General features: G+C 35.9%; 1 protein-coding gene across 2 annotated transcripts in view; it reads right to left on the bottom strand.

The window, feature by feature from the left end:
- The window catches only part of C1H8orf34 (chromosome 1 C8orf34 homolog), a 150262-nt gene that overhangs the window by 108490 nt on the left and 20512 nt on the right, over positions 1-21260 (bottom strand). The window contains exons 2-4 of one of the 2 annotated variants that reach the window (XM_059861819.1): positions 17446-17593; positions 16376-16507; positions 7644-7772 (exon numbers count right to left, since the gene is read on the bottom strand). In XM_059861819.1, coding sequence (XP_059717802.1) covers positions 7644-7772; positions 16376-16507; positions 17446-17593 — 409 coding nt within the window. The remainder of the gene's footprint in view (positions 1-7643; positions 7773-16375; positions 16508-17445; positions 17594-21260) is intronic. The other variant, XM_059861828.1, reaches the window with a different exon arrangement.

Genomic DNA, 21260 nt, shown 5'->3' with positions numbered 1-21260 from the left:
AATAATAACAGGAAGAAATAACACACAATAAAAATTTGTTGAGGGGCTTTTTTAAGACTTGCATTTTTCTAAAGGCACAATGTACACCTAAGAAGACTTATGTGCACCCAGTTGTAAGAAAATAAAATGCTACTACTTTAATGTATGCCAGACTACCATTATTTAACTCAATATTCAAGAAAATATTTATGCATTTTCCTAAACATCCAGAAGATGGCCACAGAGCTCCCAATAGCCAGTTTTCCTACCTGCCAAACAAAGCTTTCTGGATTTGACACACGGCTTTTGACATTCAAAGTTTAGACATACTAAGACAACTTCAATGCAACTTTGAATAACTCGACAGAATTCATTCTCAGGATCAGTCCAGGCCAGGGACCTTCTGGATGGCTGGACTGTCAACCTCATAGTGCATATCACAGGTTCTGTAACAAATTCCAGGACAGAAACAGAATTCTTATTCTACCATTACTAATCCTGCAGTTTTGAGCACAGACACAGAAATATTGCATCATGTATCAACGGTCCAGCAGTTCACTGCCTCAAGCATTCACCAACTCCAAATTCCCAGGGGAAGCTTATGTTCTTCTTACTGGTGGGACAGGCCATCTTAGATATACTTGCATTTCCCATGGCAAAACCTTGTGCCATACTGCAGCAGGCAGCACTGTATGTTCTAGTCCCTGTACCTCTATGAACCATGAACTGAAAACAAGGAAAACTGAAACTCTTTCAAACCATTCTTGGATTATAAAGGACATTAAATGGTTGCTCTGGTTGCACCAAACAAAGTATTCCCTCCCCTGAAAAAGTACACAAAAACCTAAAAATCTCACTCATTTCTGTGTAGGAACTTTAAAATATGTTTGCCATTGACTGTCATAATAGACATTCTTATAATATTCCTTTACCTACAGAGAGCCATTTTACCACTTTCCTCCAGTAGTAAGTCATGTTGAAATGAAACCTCAGAGTTTTTACCAGTGAGGGGTGAATGTCCTCATATTATTGAGCAACTTTAAACTTTTTGTAGTGGCATCCATCTTGAACAAGGATAATATTCCTCCCACCACTTGGCCATATTAAAACAAGAGAAACTGTCATCTTTAAGGCACCACACATCAACAAAGGAGCACAATATACGTCTTATAGCTACTATCTAGAAAACATGGATTTAATCCCTCCTCCTCATATTGGCTTTAAAAGAAGATAAAAATAATTAAACCCTAGCAAAATAATGTTTGCTTTAGACTTGCAGAATATCTATATCCAAATTTCTGAGCGGCTCCAATGGAGAATAGAGGTTTCAGGATTAGGTTTAGTGACTAATGAATTATGCAAACACAGAGAAATAAAATGCAAAGCATCCAACAAATATGATGTCCCAGAAACTCTCCTAGGCCAAGGTCATCTCAGAAGAGAATAATCAAAACTGCAGAACTGTTTAGGTGAAGGTGTACACTGCAATAGGTGGGTTAAGATGCGTAGTCCACAGCATTCAGAAGCCAAGAACAGAGTCATAGCTCACGTTCTGCTGTCCCACAAACGCCAACCCCCATGTGCTAAGAACTAGAAAGTTCCACAGCTGAGATGACACAAATCCCAGTTCTGCAATAGTATTAGAGAAACTTCAAGCAAGCCAAATACTAAAGAAAAGGACAATGTAACTCAAAGAGACTCAAGTCCTGAAATCTAGGGGATGTTGGATCAGAATGGCAAATACCTTCACAAACGTGATTAAAACATCTGCAGAAAAAAGATACTTATAAGTAGCAGTGATCTCCTGGACATACAAGCCCCAGTTTATAATTGAAGAGTATAATATTTATGCTCATTTTGTTCCTCTTTCAATCTCAGAAATTATTATTTTGTATTCTTACTCATACATCATACTAAAAGCAAGTGGATTTTATGGGCAAAGGCAGTATCAGATAACAGCTGTAGCACTGAAATAAAATTATCTTCCTTAAAGGTTTGATTGAGCTTATCTAAAAATGTTGATCTCAAAATAAATCACAAGCATTGATCTCATGCAAGAATAACATGATTTAAAGTTCAGGCTGAAGAGAAGAAGGGAAAAATTCTCTACATGATGACTAGTCTTGTGGTTCCGTTAGCAGAACACATTTAGGGCTAGATGATCAACTTATATCAGGGAAGTCATCTTTATAGACTCTACGTCAATTTCAGATCATCAGCTATATACAATTGAAAAAAAATACTAATGAGTTATGTCCTAAAACAATGCCCCTCATAAGGCAATTGACAAAAGTCTAGTTATGTGTCCTGAAGATGTGCATTTACAATTACGTCATCATGATCACCACCAGCAGAAATGTCTGGCTGCAATAAATGTTAAATAAAGTTCATTTTCTATAAGTGGAATGTAAATCATTAATAGTTTCCTACAGTGTAGAAGCTTCTAAATGAAACCTCATTCTAATGTGTTTGTCAGAAACTACTAAATACATTCAAGTAGTTCATGATGTATATATAAATCTTCTCACATCCCACATACTCACAGGTTCATCCACTAAACTGAGGACATGATTTTAGCAGTTTGTTAACATATTGTGATTTTGTTTAGAACTTGTTCTACCCTTCTAGTTATGAGATTTTTACTCCTGTTGCTTGTCTTCTTCTCTAGGAAATATAAACAGAACATACGCTTTTACGTTTTACTATTTTTTACTTTTCTTAAAGAGGTAAGATCATGCTTGCCTTTCTTAACAAAATTATAAACAACATCAACTGATTCTAATATTATGATAAATAACTGTTTGAGATACTCTGGAGGGACTTAAGAGATCTTTTATTCTTGAAGGCACTGAAGAGCCTTGACACCTGGCTCTAGGTGAGCTTGCCTGAGCAGTAGTGATGGACCAGATGTCTTCTGGAGGTCCTTTCCAAACTTAACCATTCTGCAATTCTATAATTCCTTATGATTTCCAGCAATATCTCCTACTAGATGGAAAACCATGATTTTCTCATTTACTGCTGTTTACTGATTACTCCCCTCAAAATTAAGAAACAAAAGAGGATTTTTCTCCTGTTGGTTATATGTAGATACCATTGCTTCTGGGATTCCCTGAAAATGACTTGGATTCATAGTTTTGGTTAATGTTAACTAATTATCATTTTTTGACCTTAGAATGTCAGCTGAATTCAAAGTATGATAAATTTGCTTCTTCTCCTCTGATCTGAAGTGTACACCTGGTCTGAATAAGCATTCAAACACTACTAACAGTATGTCAGTTATCTTTGCTAAAAGCCTATTTGTGATTATGAAACAGTACCTATCTCACAGCAGAAGATATTTTTTTCATCAAATACAGTTACTAGCACCTTCAATATGCACACATTTTCAATATGCACCCTAATCCTTAACTGTTTGTATAAAAGATGCAAAGTTGTTCATCAAGTATGCAGACTTCCCACCTAACTGCAGCATGATCTCACTGATTTAGACCTCAATTTTCCCTTACTCAAAACTCTCATAATTCACTGGTTTCCATATCTTGTTATCTATTTTTCCATCCTCAGAAAATAGGGGAATGACAAAGACAAGATCAAAGGCATTCATTAGCAAGATCCTTAGCTTTACAGATTTTAGTCCTGTTTAAAGGCAAATAGGCCAGAAGGTGAAACTCAAGAGCATATATTTGAAACAGGATGGAACTTTTCTTCCTTATGATCAGTACAGGAAGAAGGATGACAACAATAAAGGTAGGAGACCTTGCAATAAAAGAAAATTAAACATGCACAAGGGAAATGCAGTATATTCCTGTAAATTGCCTTTTAAACCAAAATCTTCCCTAAATAGATGACTTGATAATTCCAAATCCAGTTCAATGACATACAGCTGATTGAAGAAGCAAACAAAATCCAGCTCTCCCATGTGGGTAAGCCTCTGAAAAATTGTATACTTAAAACAGCAAGCCCCCCCACACTCGGACCATAATTACAAAATTAATCTTCTCCAGACTCTCAAAACTCCTAGGATACTTTCAGCTCTGAGTGAAGTCACTTGCTGGTTTCTCAGACCTACTAAAGCACAGAATTAGTCTCTTGACAGGGATTGGGAGAAAGGGTCCAAATAAAAGCAAGTTCAGTTTTAATCACTAGGGATGAATATAGAAGAGATCAAACATCTCTGTGCCTGAGTCTCACCTTCCGAATCTTCAGGCAGTTCTAATTTTGCATGAAGTGCAAAAGTTTGTCTCAAAGCAGGTATCTAGACTGAATAGTAAATGAAGCAATAGAAACTGGAATTTAATTCACAGGCTGTGTCAGCTGCCTAGGAGGCAACAAAGTCATGAAAACTCACTAAAAGATCCAAAGCTTATCTTTAAAATGTAAATAAATTCCAGGACTTGATGGAAAATTCACTTAACTTCAAACATTTCATTTCATGTGTCACTCTTCACTGCTGAAATACTGAAGGAAAAAAGAGAGGGTGCTGTATAAAGGTATTAATAGCACATTTTGATGATTTGTGTACTCAGCTGTTGAGCCTAGTGTCTGTCCCACACCACTTCAAAATAAGATTAATATCAAATGCAGCAGTAAACTCATGGCATGCTTGTAGAAACAAAAGCACTAACTAGCCTGCCTGAAACAAGCTTCAGGAGAGCTAGATGTGGGATCATGTGATGACTTTTTTAAAATTCACCACATGGGATGTATGTTTGGGTACAGCACAGAATGAGTTTCATGCACCTTATACTTTCAAAGTCCTAGACCTTCTATTCATTGAAGCCCCCCAAGATTTCCTATGTGCAATCTACATTCTATCTCTGTGAGAACAGTAAAATTAATTTATTTTAAAAATTCCACCTTTTCTCTATGTACAAAATTTTCACATTTTTCATTTTGATTTTTTAATATCATGCTGACATGTAAGGAATAATAGCAAAGCTATTTTTATTTCTTGAAATGAAGTGAAAATCAAAAGAACTAACCCTGGAAACAAGAAGATACAGCTTAGAATTAATCTGATGCAAGTGTTTAAAGTATACCAACAAGAAAAAAGGTTAAAGTGCAGAGTAACTAACAACCATAAAAGGACATAAAAAGCCATAAGAAAAGATACTATAAATACACTAGAAAAAGAGAACAAATCAAAATACACAACTATTATAATAAAGAGAAGGAAAGTAAATAAGAGATGACACAAAGAATTCCCAGTGTTCAATACTTTCTCTGCTCCAGTCTTTACCAAAAAAAAAAAAAAAAAAAAAAAAAAAAAAAAAAAAAAATCAGTTGCAGCCAGATGCTTAACAGTAGTGGTTTTAAGAGAAAAACCTGAAAGCCAGACAAGGGAAGCTGAAAGATATGCAGGTGATTTATAAACATTCAAATTAGCAGACTCTTGTGAAATTCATTCTAGAGCATTTAACTAACCAACTGAAGAAACCCTTAATACCCTAGCAACTGCCTTTCGGGAACAGAGAGGCCAGTGAAGGACAAATACATATCTTTGAAAAAGAAAGAGGGAAGATGTGGGCAACTACTAACTACCAAGCCTAAATCAGACAACAGCAAGAATCATAGACAAAGCTGTTAAATAAATAATGTATCAACATCTAATGGAATAGAAAGGCGATAAGAAGGAGCTGACATGAATTTATCAAGAATGAATCACATTAAATTAGTCTAATTGCATTCTCAACTGGGAAACTTGCCTAGTGGATAAGAAAAAGAAGCAGATGCAAAATACTCCAGCTATAAGACTCTGTTTACTATCCTAGATGATATTTAGTAAAAAAATTAGAGAATTACAGTCTACGTGAAAACACTGCAAGGTAGAAAAACATCTGGTGGGAAAAAACACACTTACTGAGTAGCTTTCAAGGGCTGGTTGTCAGATCTGAAATGGGATCATGAAGAGGTCTGACAATATTTCCATTAATGATCTGGATGAAGAAATAGAGAGCACATTAAGGAAAGTGAACTTATTTACAGGCTGTGAGTGACTTAAAGCACTCTGGGGAATGGGATTCAACTCCCATATTATCTTGACAAACCACCAGAAAGCATCAGGTACTAGCAAGAAACAGTGAAGAATGTTTCATTTGTGAAATAAATACGAAAAAAAGACTCCTACAATGGTGACCACGTACATTCACCCAGTTCAAGTGTAGGACCCAGTAGAGCTTCAGAGTTTTAATTCAAGTTAGAACACTGTGGGGGAAGGAGAGATACAGAATGCTACAAAATGTATTTTAGGTATAAGGAAGTATAGGCATAGTTCTAGGTAAAAGTGGAAACTTCACAATATTCTGAAGGAAAGACAAAGATGTAAGCTTGAAGCGTGGATGTAGGCATTAATGATTGAACTCTCACATCTGATTGGTTTGTATCTCCAGAGAGTGAATAAATAATCCTTTCTGAAATTCAAAATTTTGCTTCTGTATCTGTGCATAGCTTGGCTACAAGTCTCTGAAGGAGAAAAGCTTGAAAAAGACAATCACATCCATCACAGTCAGGCAACAGTGAGGCTGCAAATCAGAGATGCTGACCAGAGTTGGTTTAGAGCTCCTTACAGGCAGATAGACCAATTTACTAGAAAAGTATTTCAAAAAAGCTCTGCAACTATAATACCAATTTGAAAATTGTTCAGAATGTAATTGTCGTGATCAACCTAAAACATTTGGGAGCGTGTGATTTGGGAAAACTAGTTTAGAGTGTTTGGCACAATTTGAAAAAATGCTCAATCTCAAAATTAATTGCAAAACATATCTTCTGTTCCTCATTCAGCTCATTCTGACCTTACTATCTGTAAATTCTCCAGTGAATCAAGAACTTCCAGGGATAAAATTTAATGAGGGAAGAAATAAATGTTTCTCACACAAATATCTCCCAGATCATGTCACAACTAGTTTTCATGTAGCATGGTGAAGAGTACTTGTCATCATTTCATACTTTAAAAACTGTTAGCAGTATTTGCTCCCACAAATGTATTTCAGAATTCTCTTCTACAGGAAAGAAAGCAAAACAAAAAAAAAAAAAAAAAAAAAAAACAAAAAAAACCAAAAACAAAAAAAAAGAGCAGCTATTCTTGATCATATCCAGTAAGCCTCAGAGCTGTTCATTACATGAGTGTTTAAGGGATAATACAGGCAGATTTTCATGAAATAACTGTATTTCATGTTTCTGAGTATTTATTTGAGATGCTTTAAAATATAGTAATTTCTTTTGAAAACTAGAAGGTCAGTGAAATCAAGGATACAAAATAGCTCAATGTTTTTAAAAAACAGGTCTGAACTCCATCAATGAGGCTAAGGTTTTGCAAAGGTTAAATAGATTAACTACCACAGAAAGGAGCAATCTTCCTGCTGCATATTCCCACTATTTTCATTAAACCAGCCTCTTGCATTGATCTCCTTATGAGCTAATTCAGCTCACTAAACTGGTAGAAATCTAAAGTAAAAAAAAAAAAATGGTGGTGCAGGGGTAGTAGTTTCAGTTTCCAGGAGAGCTATTGAATTATCTCAGACAATCTGTGAACCTTAACAGGAATTTAAATGCTGATGCCAATGACCTTAGTCTTCATTGATAGAAGACCACCTTCCTGATACATACTTCCAAATTACAATTCAGGCTGCATGGTTACATTAAAAAACTAAAATCAATCAACTTACTGCGAGACAGATTCTCAAGGGCTTTTCCAAGCTTTTTGCTCTCTTGAAGAATATGATTTAGTTCATCAAAATCATGGTTCTCCGGTTTTGTCTTCCAATCCCATTTAGGATGCTCTATTGACCTTGGCACTAAATATACACAGATATATAGATGAAGTTTAGATTTGGTAGTTCAGATTCCTACAGTGGAAAAAAATCTGCACAGTAAGTTTACAAGCCCAAGTATCTTGGGTGGAAATTACCTAACTATCCTATTATTTTAATTGCTGGAAATATTTTCTTCGGTAAATGTGAAGTAAAAACATCTATGAATAAACACATACCTGAATTACTCTTGCACAAAAATAATTGGTAAACAGGATAATTAACATTCATAATTGAAAATAATAAAACTAACATATAAAAATGTATTTAAAATATTGTACATTATAGTATCTAATTTACAACAAAAAAGAATTGTGTGGCCTAGGGATCAGTAAGAAAAAATGTTGAAAGAAAAATTAGTAACTTTTGACTTTGCTAGTTATTTTATCAAAAAGAAAAAAATATTTTAGATAGAGCTTTTAAAACAACTTTTTTTTTTTCCAAAAATCATAAAGTTCATAAAAAACAGTGAAACAAAGAAAGTCCTTATCATTCATGTTGTACAGCCTCTAATCTTTGTTGCACTACTTTAACAAACTCAACCTTTGGGAAGCACAGACCTGAGCTTACAATCTGCTGCTCATTATCTATTACCAAAGCCTTTAATTTTAAAATAACAGTATCTCAACTGCTGAGCTAAGTTTACCTACAACAAAAAGGAGTGTCTGAGATATGTAGGACACACAATGAACAGAGCTTCTTTGAAGAATGTGAACATTTTGAACAATTTGTAGAAATGAAAACAAAAACAATGCTGTTTCTGGAACTGCAGTAACATGTTCTTTTTGCCAGTGTTCAGAACTAAGTGAGCTGCTGCTTTTGCCAAGAAATGCAACTGTTGGGCTGTCTCCAAACACAGCATTATCATGCTGGTGTAAAGATGATGATGTCTAGTCCACCTTTCCACCAGAAAGGACCAGTTGCATTTTTACCAGCTATCATTTACTAGTTGCTGACCACTCACTTAAAAATAACTTCAAGGAAAGCCTAAAATATCCAATATATCCTAGCCAGCTTCAAAATTTTTGTTTACTAATTTGACAGCTGTCAACTAATCTATGCCTATAAACATAATTTTCACTACATGCTTAAAAGGTAACTTACAAACTCCTAAAGATTGTGCTAAAAAGGTGGTTTCATGATAATTTGGAACTTCGGACTGCTTTTACAATGGTATGGAGAAATCATGCTCAGACATCAAGTCTGGTAGCTATTAAAAATGTGTTAAATAACTTGGTATTGAAATTTGCCTTAATGCTGACTTTCCTCTGTGTGAATACATAATCTGCTCCACTTTGGATCAACTTCAACTTTCCCTTGTGGATTTAAGTCAAGAGTCACCTTTTCCAGGTAAAGAAATGGGACAAAGTTATGGTGAAGTCCTTCTTTCACAAATAACATGATTCTACCTCCTGCAGACACAAATCAACTCATCTTCAAAACAGACATCTATGGAGAGTCTGACAAGCCAGAGTATATCCTGATCTGTAATACTCACTCAGGAACCTGGCTAGTAGGGAAATTAATGTATTAGACTGCAATTACAGACACTCTCAAAGACAGAAGACAAAAGAAACATTTAAAAAGACCTACAGTGATAAGAATAGAAGGAAAGGGACATAAGAACCCTCAATAAGGAGAAGGGAAGAGAGAAGCAAGTTGAAGTGTCAAAGTCTTGTTCTGCTCTGTGTTGAAAAAAGGCAAGTAATGTATTTCCTTTTCAGGACAATACGGTTCCCAGTCAATACATACAGACTTTAGGGTATTAGAGTATGAATAGTCTCTACTCAGATGAGCAGCTTGTAATTTTTTGTTGATACTTACAAATTTCAAACACTACTTTATAATTCCCTGGTTTAAGAACTTCTAGGTCAATTAAAAGTTACATAAATTCTTGTGTAACAGAAGTTGACTCCATTCACAGACTGTAGCATATACAAATTAAACAGCACAACTTCAGCATTTCTCATCCTTTTTTTGCTTCTTAACAGAAAAAAAAATTCCACCAAGTATTTTTTCAAAATTATTGCTAACTGTAAATATAAATTTTTAATAAACTAGAAAATAAATTCTATAAAGAGTTCTCTCTCTTTCTGAGTCCTTTTGCAGTTATCTTACCATCATCCTTCTGTGTGCCAACACTATATTCTACAGCAATCACTTATTAGCAGTATGACAGACTTTCTATGTTTATGCTGAACTTGTCACACCAAAGAATTCTCACAGTACCACCAGAATACTGACAGGCAACAATTTAATATAGTAAAAGCATATAAAAAGATGACCAAAGCTTGGAGCTTCCAGATAATTTCCATAAGCTAGAATTTTATACCATGTCAGTTTGAAACAACACACATTTTTTTTCAAAATAAAAAAGGATTTTCAAGAAACCATACACTTTTGAAGCAAAATTTATCATGTGACATAAGCTGGATGAAACAAATATAAGATCTACTTGACAGCTGTGGAGTTTCCAGGATCAACAGCTGCCAAGTATATGGACCAACTCACACCAGGAAAAAAGAAAGTCTCAAGACTCTTGTTCTTGACAAGCAAGGACACTTGCTCAAGACAGTGACTTGGTTGCTAATTCCAGAGAAATGTCTCACAAACACAAGAAGCTTGGACTGCAGCTCACTAGATGGATAGTGGGAAATCAGTCAAAACCATGGTGGAAATTTGCTTTGCACGCTGGTGGACCGTCAGCTGTGTTTTGCTGAACCATTTTGTACTTCAGTGAAAAGGTACCAAAATAGATATGCTGTAATGAATTATTTCTGTGTTTCAATACAATTTGTTTCAACAATGATTTGGCTCATTCAGAGGAATCAAAACAGAGGAGGAAGTTAAACAGAATTAGAACTGACTAAAATTTTTATTACTTCTAGAGAAGACATTCCTTCCTACTTACCTAGCCTCTCAAATAATGAATAGATATTAAAACAACATCTATTTAGTAGAATAATGTTTGTTCTTTCAAGTTCATTTCTTTCTTGCTTACAGATTTTTTTCAAAATATAAACCCTTATCTTCTCAGCTGTAGGATCAACAAGCACTGGTAATTTTCAAATGAATGTCTTTGTTGGAAGCATTCAGAACTGTACAAACACCATATGACCCTTCTTAGGAATCTTCTCAAATACTTGTTCCTCCTCTGTATGCATCAAGTCCATCATTAATCATTTATGTGCATGTGTCACTACACACTTAGCAAAAATCTTCCATTATACTCTGACCTTCATCTTTCTTTATTACGCTCATTCTACAAAATCATATCAGTAATTTCAAATCTCTTATCACATTACAAACTTCAACCTCATCTTTGTTATTTGAGAGATCTATATATTATATAACACTTCCTCCTGAAATTATTTGCCTACAATTCAGAAGATTTTTTAAATCTACATTGCAGCATTTGTATTGAAAGATGTAGAGTTTCCCTTCAGGGAGCTGAGATTTCACCGTCTCATCTTAGGAGACTGGACAGACACACTTATCAGTATTTCTGATTTTCTGGTGGTGTGCCCTGACCATAAATGCACATTAGATTCATTCACAATTGCGCTATTAATTCTGCCACAAATCAGCACACCTTTATTTTCTACTGGATGATGGTACAAGATCACTCCTGGTTTTATCTACCCATACAAGTCTTTCCAATGCAAGATCTGCAGACAGAATCAGACCAATTGCTCACTAAATCCAACACTTCATTAATGTATTGTATGGCCATCTTAAATCTCAAAGAACAAAAATATGTATAATATAATTTATTGTAAAATTACTCATATATTTAAATCTTGTAATAGATTTCAGGTTGGAGTTCTTTGATAATCAATCCAAACTGGTTTACATAGTATCTGGATATTAAAAGGCTAAAAGAATGATGGCCTACAGCCCTAGACTGACTGAGAGCAACTAGAAGCACGCAACACTGTACTTGCATACGGGATGTGGTGAGAATACTGAACTGAAGCAGCATGAAAGGATGATCTGTGATCTGATTTAATATGGACATGGTGAAGAGATCAACCTACTTTGCCTAAAAGTAGCTCGCTGGGAAACAAAAAGTCTGTTTTACAAACTAGTTCGAAACTTCCAAATTTGTTTTTCTTCAGATACAGAACATGATCATTTAAATATTTCATTTATATACACATAAACACCCCTAGCTCCAAGCTTCTTCCTTGCCAGACAACAGCAGCAGCTTCTGGTTAACTCTGGTTTTACACAAACCAAACAAGTGGTCAGATGGCTTAGATATTAACAACTGTTTGTGTGCTTCAGGTGCACCTGAGATCATAACAGGCAGGAGGGAGTGGTGGTATCTTTCTAGTAAAAAAGTTGAAAGCATAAGGAAAAGACATTTGTGCAGCAATAACATGCATACTGCAGTCAACATCACTCTGCTGAAGGAAAGAAAAATTTCCCAATTAAATAAATCAAAGACCCTCATGTTCCCAAATATTCCTATGAAATGACAGCTCTGAACAAATGTACAAGTTTGTGATCATTTGAACCAGACAGTCAAGGATAAAAACTCTGAAACAGAATATAATAGAGTTGATGGACTCCATTAAATTTTGGGTTTGTTTTGGCAGTTTGGGTGTGTGCTTTTTAGATTCTTGGTTGTGGGGATTTGCTCTTTTCTTTTAAACTCAAATCTGAGAGTAAATCTTTAGGTCTCCACAGGTCCAAAACTTTGTACTTCTCAGATGAGTCCTTACTACCTCTTTGGAGATGCTTTGTGAAAAAAAGTACAAGAGGAAGACACAGAACAAATGGAATACGGTGTGCACATTAAGACAGAATTCCTACTGAACACACTTGCTGACGTGTGCAGTTGAAGGGGTACATGTTACCTGCTGATTTTGGCATAAACCAGAAAGAAAGGTCAAAAGCACATTTAGAGTATTAATCTATATATACAGATCAAGTCTATATATATAGATTAATGTAAGAATACTAATACATTTGGTAGAAAATAAGAGAAGCAAGATAGGGCAAAAAGGCACATGTCTGAAACAAACCTCTGCAATAGCAACTAAAATAAAATGTAGTTCAAATATACAGACTATTTTCAAAAAGCTGCAGACACAACTAATTGCAGGCATAAGTAATGAAAACAATAGGATTAATTAAGGCTTAAATAAATCAGTGTTATGGGAAAAAAGCTGAAATGCATAAACAGCAAAGCATGGAAGCAGAGGATAATTAGGCTGGAAAGTACCTCTGGAAGTCTTCTAGTCCATCCTGGTGCCCTAGACTGGTCCGTTGAGGGCAGGTTGTTCAGAATATTCAGTTCAGTTTTAAAAATACCCCATGATGGTGATTCCAAAGCCTCTCTAGACAACCTGTTCCTGTGTTTGACTACCCATGCAGTATGATTTTTGTTTCCTCTTGTCCTTTCACTAAACACTCTTGAGAAGACAAATCTGACTATGCCTTCTCATCCATCCTCCAGCATACTAGTTGATGGTAATAATGAAATCTCCCCTGAGCTTTCATTTCTTTGGTATGAATAAACCAATTTCTTTCAGCTTTTTCTTGTCCATCACATGCTCCAACCCCATCATCATCCTGGTGAACCTCCACAGGACTCGCTCCAGTACATCACTTTTTCTCACAATGGACTCCAGATGCCACCTCAAAAACAAACACTGCTGGCTCCACTCTTGCTACTGCAGCCTGGTATGCAGGTCACCTTCAGCACTGTAGGAGCACACAGCTGGATCGTATCCCAAGTCCTTGTCCATCAGCATCCCACATCTTTTTCTGCAAAGCTACTTTCCAGACGCACATATCCCAAACTATTGCTCAGGCTTATTCCATCCAAGATACAGGATTTTGAATTTGCCTGTGTTGAACTTCAAGAGGTCTCCTCTCAGCCCATTCCTTGGTCCTATCCCTCTGAATAGCACTCCTACTACCCAGAATACCAACCACTTCCAATTTGGTCTAACCACAAACCTAAGGGAAATTCTATCCCATTATCCATGGCATTAGGAAATTCTTTTAAATGGCATCTATCTCAGCACCAGTCCCTTGAGCATGCCATTAAAGATAGACTTTCCAATTGGACTTTGGAGGAAGGAAGGAACACAGTATGATGACAGGAACAGCTCACAATACCTTTTGGCTAGTCACAATCCCTTGAATCCACCAGCTGAGTCAATTTTCCGTGCATCATCTTATCCACTTATTGAGTCCACATCTTATCAACTGAGTTATAAGGATAACTGGAAGCTGACACTGGAAGCTGACAAGGGTTTTGCTAAGGTCATGGTATGAAATATCCATTGCTTTTTCTTTGGTTACAGGGCCAGTTATTTCACCATAGAGGGCAACTGTGTTGATCTGATTGGACATATATGGTCTCATAAATCCATGCTTGATGTTCCAAATCACATTTTCTTGTGACTAGCAACACCTTTCAGGAAAGTTTGCTCAATAATCCTTGCAGAGGGTGGGGTTTGCCCTTCCTCAAAATCAATGAGATATTTGCATTTTTCTAATCATCAGGAACATCCACAATAACTATGACCTTTCAAAGATGACAGAATGGCCTTGGAATGATATTAGTCTCCACTTTCAGCATGCTTAGAATCAATCCCATGTAGTGCCATGTATTTATGAACGTCAGTTGCACTAAGCACACTGTAATTCTACCTCCTTTGTAAGCAAAGCTGCACTCCCACACGCTGTTTCTAGACTTGGGTAGCTTGAGAGTAACTCTTACCAACTGAAGAGTATTAGTAAGTCTCCTTCAGTCCACAAGGACAGATCCTTGACCCCAGCTGTTTTATGGATGTATAAAAATATTTCTTTGCTTGACACAAGACCTAATAGTTTGGAATGCCCAGCCTCCTCTTTGTCCCTCTAATGGGACAACCTAAGGACTAACAAGCACAAAACTTGTACTAGGCACATATTTGAGGGGAGTGACGTGATGTCACCCCGCCCATCTGGGATAAAGGCAGAGAACTCGAGATCTCTAGGAGATGGCATGAAAGTTACTTGATGCATACCACAGAGTCTGAAAAGCAAGCACAGGGCAGAAGGAAGGAACACAGTATAACAGGAACAGCTCACAATACCTTTTGGCCACTGTTTCTAACAGTGGATCTCCATAATTTGCTGTTATGTAGCACATCCATTAGATAAGACAGACTGAGTGACTATAAGCGTTTATTGGAATGCCTCTATTTATTCTTGAAAATAAGTTAAAATACACATGCTTCTTTTGAACAGACTTTAAAATTCATGTGCTCATTGAGAGGCACAATGGAATTGGTGATCAAATTTGAGTGTTTTTGAAGCAGGCAATGTGTTTCATGAAGATGAAAAAGAGACAAATGATCCATTTCTTGAAAAAAAAATCCTGAAAAAAATCCTGTACAATGGGACACAGCTACCTGTAATAGCTACTTTTTCTTGTTGCAGTTATTTATTCTCAGCAAAAAATGTTTAATAGCCATACAAGACTATTTATCACTCAAAAGCACAGTATTTCTATTGCATAAATTTACCATGATTTACTTTACCTATTGCTGTATAGTATTTTGACTTAGTGAGGTCACTGGGCAATTTTCCTTGACTCCTAAGTCTAGACTTTCCCATATTTTTAGAGGAAAGACAACAAACTTTCTATTGAACCATACTGTATCTCTGTTCTCATCTGGTACACCTAGTCACACTCAGCATTATAAAGATTTGGCTATTATAAAAATATCAAAAAGCTACAAGAGTCAACAGAAGAAAATCTAATTTTTCAATTTATTTTGGAAAAAAATCTTTTATAAGCAATTCCCTGGGTGTGTAACTATATTTATATATGTAGGCATATTGTAAATACATTTATTTGTGAAAAAACCCCAACATTAAGAATCAAGCTTAAAGATTAGATTTCTTCAACAGCCAGTACACAGGAAGCATATTTCATTAAGGCCTGTGATCTTCATTTTCACTAATTTTTTACAGGTAGTTGACAACATTCTCTTCAGCTGCTCTATTTCTATTCTGCCTTTTCTTTCAGTGTACATTTAGAGTCCTTCAGCAACTCTCAGAACAGTACACCTGTTCTGCTGACAATACTTCCATACCTTGACAGTCTCTGTTCATAATTCATAGTTTTGAATTTCCTGACACACAGAAAAAAAATCTATTAGGACCAATATCAACAGAACAGATTTTACACATGCAAAATAGCAATGCAAACTAAAACTTCAAATCATAATCAGTATCCAAACATAAACTAATGCATGACACGCAGATATTAGTCTGGTTTTTAATCAATCTATCCAGAATTCTTTTATATCTACAAATGACAACATAGGGCATTGTAAAATATTCATAATTCAAGTGAGATTAAGGCAAGAATCAAACTCTTCTAACACACACACACACCCACACACACACACACACATATATATATATATATATATATATATATATATATATATAGAGAGAGAGAGAGAGGCATTTCATCTGCTTACAGTTTGCTTTCCATTTTAAATCTTATTCAAATGAAAAAGATAGCATAGGTTGGAAAGTATGCACAAATTATTAATGTAGTGAAGCTTTCTTACATGACTTGGACTCCGGTGATGGTGGAGAAATGTTGGACACAGCAAGGTCGCTCTTTGACTTTTTAGGCTTTTTTGCATTTACCTGCCAAGGCTTATCATAATTTCTAAAATCTCGTCTTGTTCCTTTATTTTCTGTTAAAAGAATCAAATTAGATAATCATAACATTTGTAGGGTCATTTTTCAAAGCCTTAAAAAGTAATTAATCAAAAAATCCCAAGGTATATCAATCCAAATTAAAGACAGCTCTTTTTTTACTCCTATTTCTGATTGCTTTTATGTTTATTATATTTATTCCACTTTTTAAATATCAAGACTTAAAAATTAATATGCTTTTAATTAAAAAGGTCTATTTTTTGTTATGAAAAAGTACTTAATGTCCATGTTATGTACATGTTTTACTGCCTATGTTAAAACTGTGTCTTTGATATAAATGGTTGATTTGTCAGTAAATTAACACTTCGGCTACCAGCAACAATTTAAGCTCTAGAGTCTGAAACAGATCATTAGCCAATTTTTAAACACAAAACTAATATTGTATTAGTAGTTTGTACCAGAATACAAAATCCAAGACTTCTACTTTACAATCAGAGCGGATACTACTTCAGAATATTATTTGAATGCTTCTGAAGATTTACAATCATAAATTATTCACATTGGTGTTTATAAAGTAGTATAGCAGCTCCTCATTAAGGGTTGGGATGATAGGTATATAAAAAACATGTATTATTAAAGAAAATATCTCAACAGAGTTTAATCTCAGGCATAAATACACCATGGGAGGGAAAAAGAAAACAAAGAAAGAAGACAGCAAGGGAACCTCACTCACTGAGACTGGGACTGTTTCCATTCTGTAACTCTGATGCATACTCTCATGACATATACCTAGGCTGAGCTGACAGACAGCAATGTATATTAAATTCAGTATCTGCTGGATAAACATGATTTATTCTGCATGTTCAAAACCATAAAGCAGTACCTGTTCAGTAGGTACATGTGAATCCAGGAAATCATGGGCACAAGTGTGGGAAGATTATACTGGAGACCAGCCCTTTTCAGCACACAGACATACCTGATGTTTCACTCTCTGCCCAGAGGGCAGCAGAGCCAGACAATGTTCTCTGAAGCTGACCACGGTTTCCCTGCTTGGACTGAAGATGATCAATTAGAAATGGGATTGGCTGGTCAGGTGTCTCCGTTATCAGCTTGGTCATCAACTCCTTTAGAAAATTAAGCCAAAACAAAAAATTAGTGAGATATTGCACCCAAACTAATCCTGTATTTGCCAAAAGAAAATGAGCATTTATAAAGGAAAGGTTTGTTTGAAAGTTGTATTCAAATTTGAAGAAAACAACTGGAACATCCACCTCCTCAAACTACTGCTAGCTTGGTCCTATGAAGCGCTCATATCTGAAGTGTTCTCAGCCTATGCAGTCTCTTATCCACTGGAACATAGGTTAAAAAAGCCAATCCCTGCTACCTGTTCAAATTTATCCCAAACAGTAACGCTGTCCATTTAACCACTCAGAACCACCACCTCTTCAGAGCTGCAAGTAACTCTTCTCTAACCAATATGTCCAAGCTGCTTCTCATTGGAAACTGGAGTGTCAGGAAAGTTTGTGAATCTTCATCTCATCCAGAGACAGGACAATTGTCTGGTTCAAACATGCATTCATATCTGGGAACTCCAAGGTCTGATCAAACAGGTAGAAGATGATTTTTAAAGCAAGTCCTCAAAAATACTATAATATAGAAATAAAAAAATATTCTATTACACTATTGCAGACATGGATATAAAGCCAATATCAACAGGAAAGCATCTTCTATGCCATGCATTGGTGCTATCCAGCTGCTATTCTGCACCTTGGCTGTGCAGGGCTGCAGAAAGAGAAACACTCTCCATTATTGCTGCTGGGGTTCCTTCTGGCTTCCTAGGCATAAAACGCATCAGGAATCCAGAGAGAAGCTGTGGCTCTGCTGTGCGCATGTGCTCTGAGAGGAAATGAATGGCTCAGGGCAGGTGAGGTGACCCTGAAACCCATTTAGTTCTACAGGAGATACGGAGCCACTGCTGCAAAATGAAAAAGCTCCACAGAAGTACAAAATTACAGGAATGTACAACAAAAGGAGAACAAAATAAAAATAAACAAACAAACAAAAACCAAAACAACTAAGCTAAGTTATTCAGAGCATGTATTCTCTCTTCACCTATTCCCAAGTATAAACCTTAACACAACTTACATGAACTTAATTCTATCCCCACTTCATCTTTTCCACACACTTTCATGTAATAAAAATTCTTTCAAATGTCAATAGTACTTAGCATTAGCATCAACTAAGTGTGTTGGGAAAAGATACTTCAGAGGAAGTATACCAAATAGCAGCAAACATGAATAACTGCACACAGGATTACGAAGGCATAGCAAGTACTCTTTGTCCACAGAAAGGAGAAAGGATGCCCCATCTGCCCACATGTCTTGTTAAGACACAATCTTCTGTGATGTCATTTTTGATACTTATCCACAGTGAAATGAAAAACCCTGGCTGTCTCTGGTTTTGAACTGGAACTCCACAGGGAGAAATTAAGCTACTTACAAATCTTAGAATTGTTGTAGCTGTGGAGTGTAACTTCATCTGGACTGCCTCTTACCAAGGCAGGAGAAACCCTCCAATATACATCATACAAGAAAAATTCTGAAATTGCAGTAATTCATATTTTTAACACTATTTCATAGTGTTGCTTGGCAACACTAACAGCAAACCTTTATTCTTTTCCCTGCTAAAATGCAGAATTAGTGACAATGTGAAGATGTAATCTAGTGCTTGCAATGGACCACAATAGCTGTAGTAATTCCACTGCAGACGATTCTATTACCAAAGGAAAAGTGCCAATCTGTTACAGCTGACTTGTAATTTAAATAATTTCTTAGAATCAGGGTTTGAAAATTATTTTTGTCTTAGATTAGTAATACATTTCAATATTAAAATAGTATTTAAAAAGGAAATACAGAAAAATGAGAAATTTTAGAATGCCTACATATCGATGTAAGACAAATGCTACTTGATTGTTGCCATAACTGATTTGCTTGTAGCAGGAAGAAATAGTCTTTAAGTAACAGAAATGCATCTAATAAAATAAAACTGGTAACAGAATTCCTTGCCTCTTCTGAGATGTAGCAAAAAACCTAAAGATCAAGGTGATGTGAAACTAGATTCTATTAAAAAGGACCACTTTTTGTACCTACTGTATATTAAGACTCAAGTCATATAGAGATCTGTGCTGTCCCAGAGAATAATCAGTCCTAGTCTGAGTCAGCAGTTAGAAAATTTTAAAGAACTGTAGATAGACACTGCTTTTATCTGGAATAATAAATGTGTTGTACCAATCCTGTACACCTAAAGTAGAAAAAAAAAAAAAAGAAAAAATATATAACATTGCTGAAATCCTCATAAACTGAAGACCTTGAAGTTCAGAAAAAGACCTACTTATTTGTGTAACAAGCCTCAAACTGATTTGCCCCAATCACTCTCAGAAATGTCATTAAAAGTAAATGCAACTTAAAATTAACACAAAGGCAACTCAGGTTATAAAATCTGCCATTTAAGGAAAAAAAAAACTCTTTACTACAAGTCTTCCACTGCAAAAGGGGAGAAAAGAAACTGTTAGGAATCTACTTCTCAAGCTGCTTCAAGCAAGGTTTGGAAGTGGTCTCCAATTTGCCACTTTCCATGGAGTTCCTGAACTTCGGACAAAGTGCAAAGAATACCTCCACTCCAAGGACAATAGCTTCAGACATATATTCTGTGGAAATTCACATTCACATGCTGAAGGTGTTATCTCTCTTCCACATCCTTCTGCCTCACACACTACCAGACATCCCAGAAGTAGGATCACAGCTCCACGACCCTCACTGCCTTTGCCCTTCTACCAGTTTCTGCTAAGGAATACAATTACCAGTTTCATCCAGTTTCTACCAGTTTCATCAAGGGACACAACTCCATCTGCTCACCTCTCAACCTGTCCTCTTCAAGCTCACACTTCCTCTGAGATTTTTTTCATCGCCAGCAAACTGGCAATTACATGGAAATATGCTTGCTGCCTGCATTCAGTTGCTTGGCTATGCCATGAGGTGGGAGGGTTGGAGGGGCAAGAAAAACAAAAATAAAGCCAAACCCAAGCAACCCAACAAGAAACAAGCACAAAACTTCACCAACATTAACTGTACATAGTGAGAACTCACCTAATATTACAGATTAGGAATGTCAACTTAAGGATATTCTCATTCTAGCACCATTCTCTAGCAAAACTAACTTAAACTTCTGATTAAATGATCAAGAGCTTATTTAATGACCTCATCTGTTGCTCGGGTGACATCTTAACAGACAGTAGGAATAACATACTACATGGTACTCTAAATTTACTTTCACATGTTTGAAATGTCTCTAAAAAAAGAATGCATTAAATAAGAAAAAACTAAAGCATACAAGGTACAAAAATAATATTCCTTTTTGGTTAGCAGCAGTCTGATCTGACTCACAATGTGCTAAGCAGGCAAGGTTTCACAAGAAAAAGAAAAAGACCAACTAGTCTCACTGAAGATGCCTCTGCATTAAAAGCAGAACAAAAATGGCACAAGATCATTGAGACTGAGATTCATTTTTCATTAACAAATCATCAGGTAAGTTTCAACTCTTCATAAAAACAAAAATGCAAGACACCTAAAGATAAGTCTCTTAAAATATTAATCATACTTTTCAGATTTTTAACTCAAATTTCAAAGTTTTCTACAATTCAAAGAAGGCAAGTCTGTTGTTCTGTGCACAAGATGCCTTATAAAAACAAATAAAAAGCCATGGCAGATCCGGTCTCCATGATGCCAAATGAAC

Source organism: Haemorhous mexicanus, chromosome 1, assembly GCF_027477595.1.
Source record: "Haemorhous mexicanus isolate bHaeMex1 chromosome 1, bHaeMex1.pri, whole genome shotgun sequence".
Taxonomy (NCBI): domain Eukaryota; kingdom Metazoa; phylum Chordata; class Aves; order Passeriformes; family Fringillidae; genus Haemorhous; species Haemorhous mexicanus.
The sequence above is the reverse complement of the archived record's forward strand: the minus strand, read 5'-3'. Positions and strand labels throughout refer to the sequence as shown.